The sequence below is a fragment of the Octopus bimaculoides genome, chromosome 12, assembly GCF_001194135.2.
Source record: "Octopus bimaculoides isolate UCB-OBI-ISO-001 chromosome 12, ASM119413v2, whole genome shotgun sequence".
Classification (NCBI taxonomy): Eukaryota; Metazoa; Mollusca; class Cephalopoda; order Octopoda; family Octopodidae; genus Octopus; species Octopus bimaculoides.
In genome coordinates, this window is record NC_068992.1 from 40,594,958 (window position 1) to 40,597,172 (window position 2,215).

The window sequence follows — 2,215 nt, forward strand, 5'->3', positions numbered from 1 at the left end:
GAAAAGAAGTTGTAAATGATAAGTATTTCGTTAGATATATATAAATATATATATTTTTTTAATTAGACGATTTGTTGTTTAAATTTTTCAGAAGTTTGATGAAGCGACATAAATTGACTTCATAAAATCACTCGGGATTTTGAAAGCGTTTAGAAATGGCGACCTTAAAGAATAATAAATTTAGGAAAACGTCTTACTCGGTAGTACAAGACATAGCTCGTAGACGGCATCAAGCGAAAACAGTCTTGAAATGACGTCACTCTAACGGGACCTTAGTTTTTATCTACTAGCCATATGATAATCGACTATTGAAGGGAGAGTTTGTTTAAAATTGTAATAATCGCAATTCAACATGACAAGTTCAATAAAGTATGTAAAGCCTGATAAAGGTCAAGACAAATTCCGATGTGAAATTTTTCAGTTAATGGCATCCAAAAACCTCTGTGATGGAGAAATTATTCTAGTTGAAGAACAAACGCGGTTTCAAATTCATAAAGTCATCTTGGCTGCTTGTAGCCCATATTTCAGAGCTATTTTTACATGTGGTATGAAAGAATCCATAAGTGGGAAAGTAGTTATACCAGGTATTTCCAAAGATATTATGGCTAACATCGTGAAATATGCTTACACGAATGAGATTGAAGTTACGGAAGAAAACGTACAAGTTCTACTTTGTGTCGCAAATCGATTAGCTATAAGTAGTGTTCAAAAAATGTGTGAAGAATTTTTAGCATCTCGGCTAACTGTGTACAACTGTATTGGAATATATCAATTTTCAAAATTTTACGCTTGCACTATCCTGATACGAAAAAGCTGGAGTTATATCTTAGAACATTTTGCGTTAGTTTCAAAACTTAGCAGCGAGTTTTTAAGTTTGACGTGTAACGAATTGGAAGAAATAGTCCGAGATGACTGTTTAAATGTCAAAGAAGAAGAATCTGCGTTCTTAGCATGTCAAAGATGGATCATGTTCGAACCGAAGATCCGTACCAGTTTTTCAAAACGACTTTTTCAAAATTTACGCATAGGTCTCCTACACCCAGATATTTTAGATAAACTAAAGAAAAACTCGGTTACTGAATATAAAGCAAGTATTTACCTTGGCCAACTTTATAAAGATATTTCATTATATTTGCATGAAATGCCTACTATTTTCCGGCCGCGGATCCCAAGTGAAGTAATATTTATAACAGGCGGCTACGGTCTGGATGGAATTATGTCGAATATGGAAACGTATGATGCTCGTACGAATCAATGGTTTATTCTTATAAATCCAGCTCATTGTCTTCGAGCTTATCATGGTACCGTGGTCTTGCATGAACAGATATATATTCTTGGAGGATACAATGACAATAATAAGTATTACAACGGTGTGCATCGATTTGATATTGCTACGCGTCAGTGGCAAGAATTATCGCCAATGCATCTTAGCCGCTGTTACGTTGCAAGTACTGCGTTAAATGGACGAATTTATGCTTGCGGCGGTCATGATGGACTGCAGCGGCATCGAGCGGTGGAATGTTATCACAGATCAAGTAATCAATGGGTTTTAGTTGCTCCTATGCGGTATACAAGGAGTGATGCAGGGATAGCGCCTCTTAAAGGTAAGATGAACATATTTAGTGATAAGCTAATAAGGCTGTACATAGCCCGTATTATTGAGAATAACAATCTGAAGCGTCAGTGTAATTAACGCTGGAAACTATGTACATGTAATAATAGTCTACAACAGTCTACGTATGTAACGCTTTAACCGGGGAAAGTATGGAACGAAATAGCGGACATAACTTACTATAGATACATCTTTAACTCTATTTACATTATTGATGGTAAGACAATACTCTTTTCTACTCTAGGAACACGGCCCGAAATTTTGGGGGAGGGCGCCAGTCAATTAGATCGATCCCCAGTACGCAACTGGTATTTAATTTATCGACCCCGAAAGGATGAAAGGCAAAGTGGACCTCGGTGGAATTTGAACTCAGAACATAAAGACAGACGAAATACCGGTAAGCGTTTCGCCCGGTGTGCTAACGTTTCTGCCAGCACGCCGCCTTTGTAAGACAAAATTGACTAATAAATAAACGAAGCTTGCTTCCCAACCACATAGTTCCGGGTTCAGTCCCGCTGCGTAGCACCTTAGGCAAGTGTCTTCTACTATAGCTTCGGGCCGACCAAAGCTTTGTGAGTAGACTTGGTAGGCAGAAACTGAAAG

The 2,215-nt window shown here is 37.7% G+C and overlaps 1 protein-coding gene across 2 annotated transcripts in view; it reads left to right on the top strand.

The window, feature by feature from the left end:
• Window positions 1–230: 230 nt before the first annotated feature.
• Window positions 231–2,215, top strand: part of LOC106872634 (kelch-like protein 10) — a 19,597-nt gene continuing 17,612 nt past the window's right edge. Inside the window, exons 1-2 of one of the 2 annotated variants that reach the window (XM_052972159.1) lie at window positions 231–1,604; window positions 1,857–2,009. In XM_052972159.1, coding sequence (XP_052828119.1) covers window positions 353–1,604; window positions 1,857–2,009 — 1,405 coding nt within the window. In that variant the 5' untranslated portion in view covers window positions 231–352. The remainder of the gene's footprint in view (window positions 1,605–1,856; window positions 2,010–2,215) is intronic. The other variant, XM_014919694.2, reaches the window with a different exon arrangement.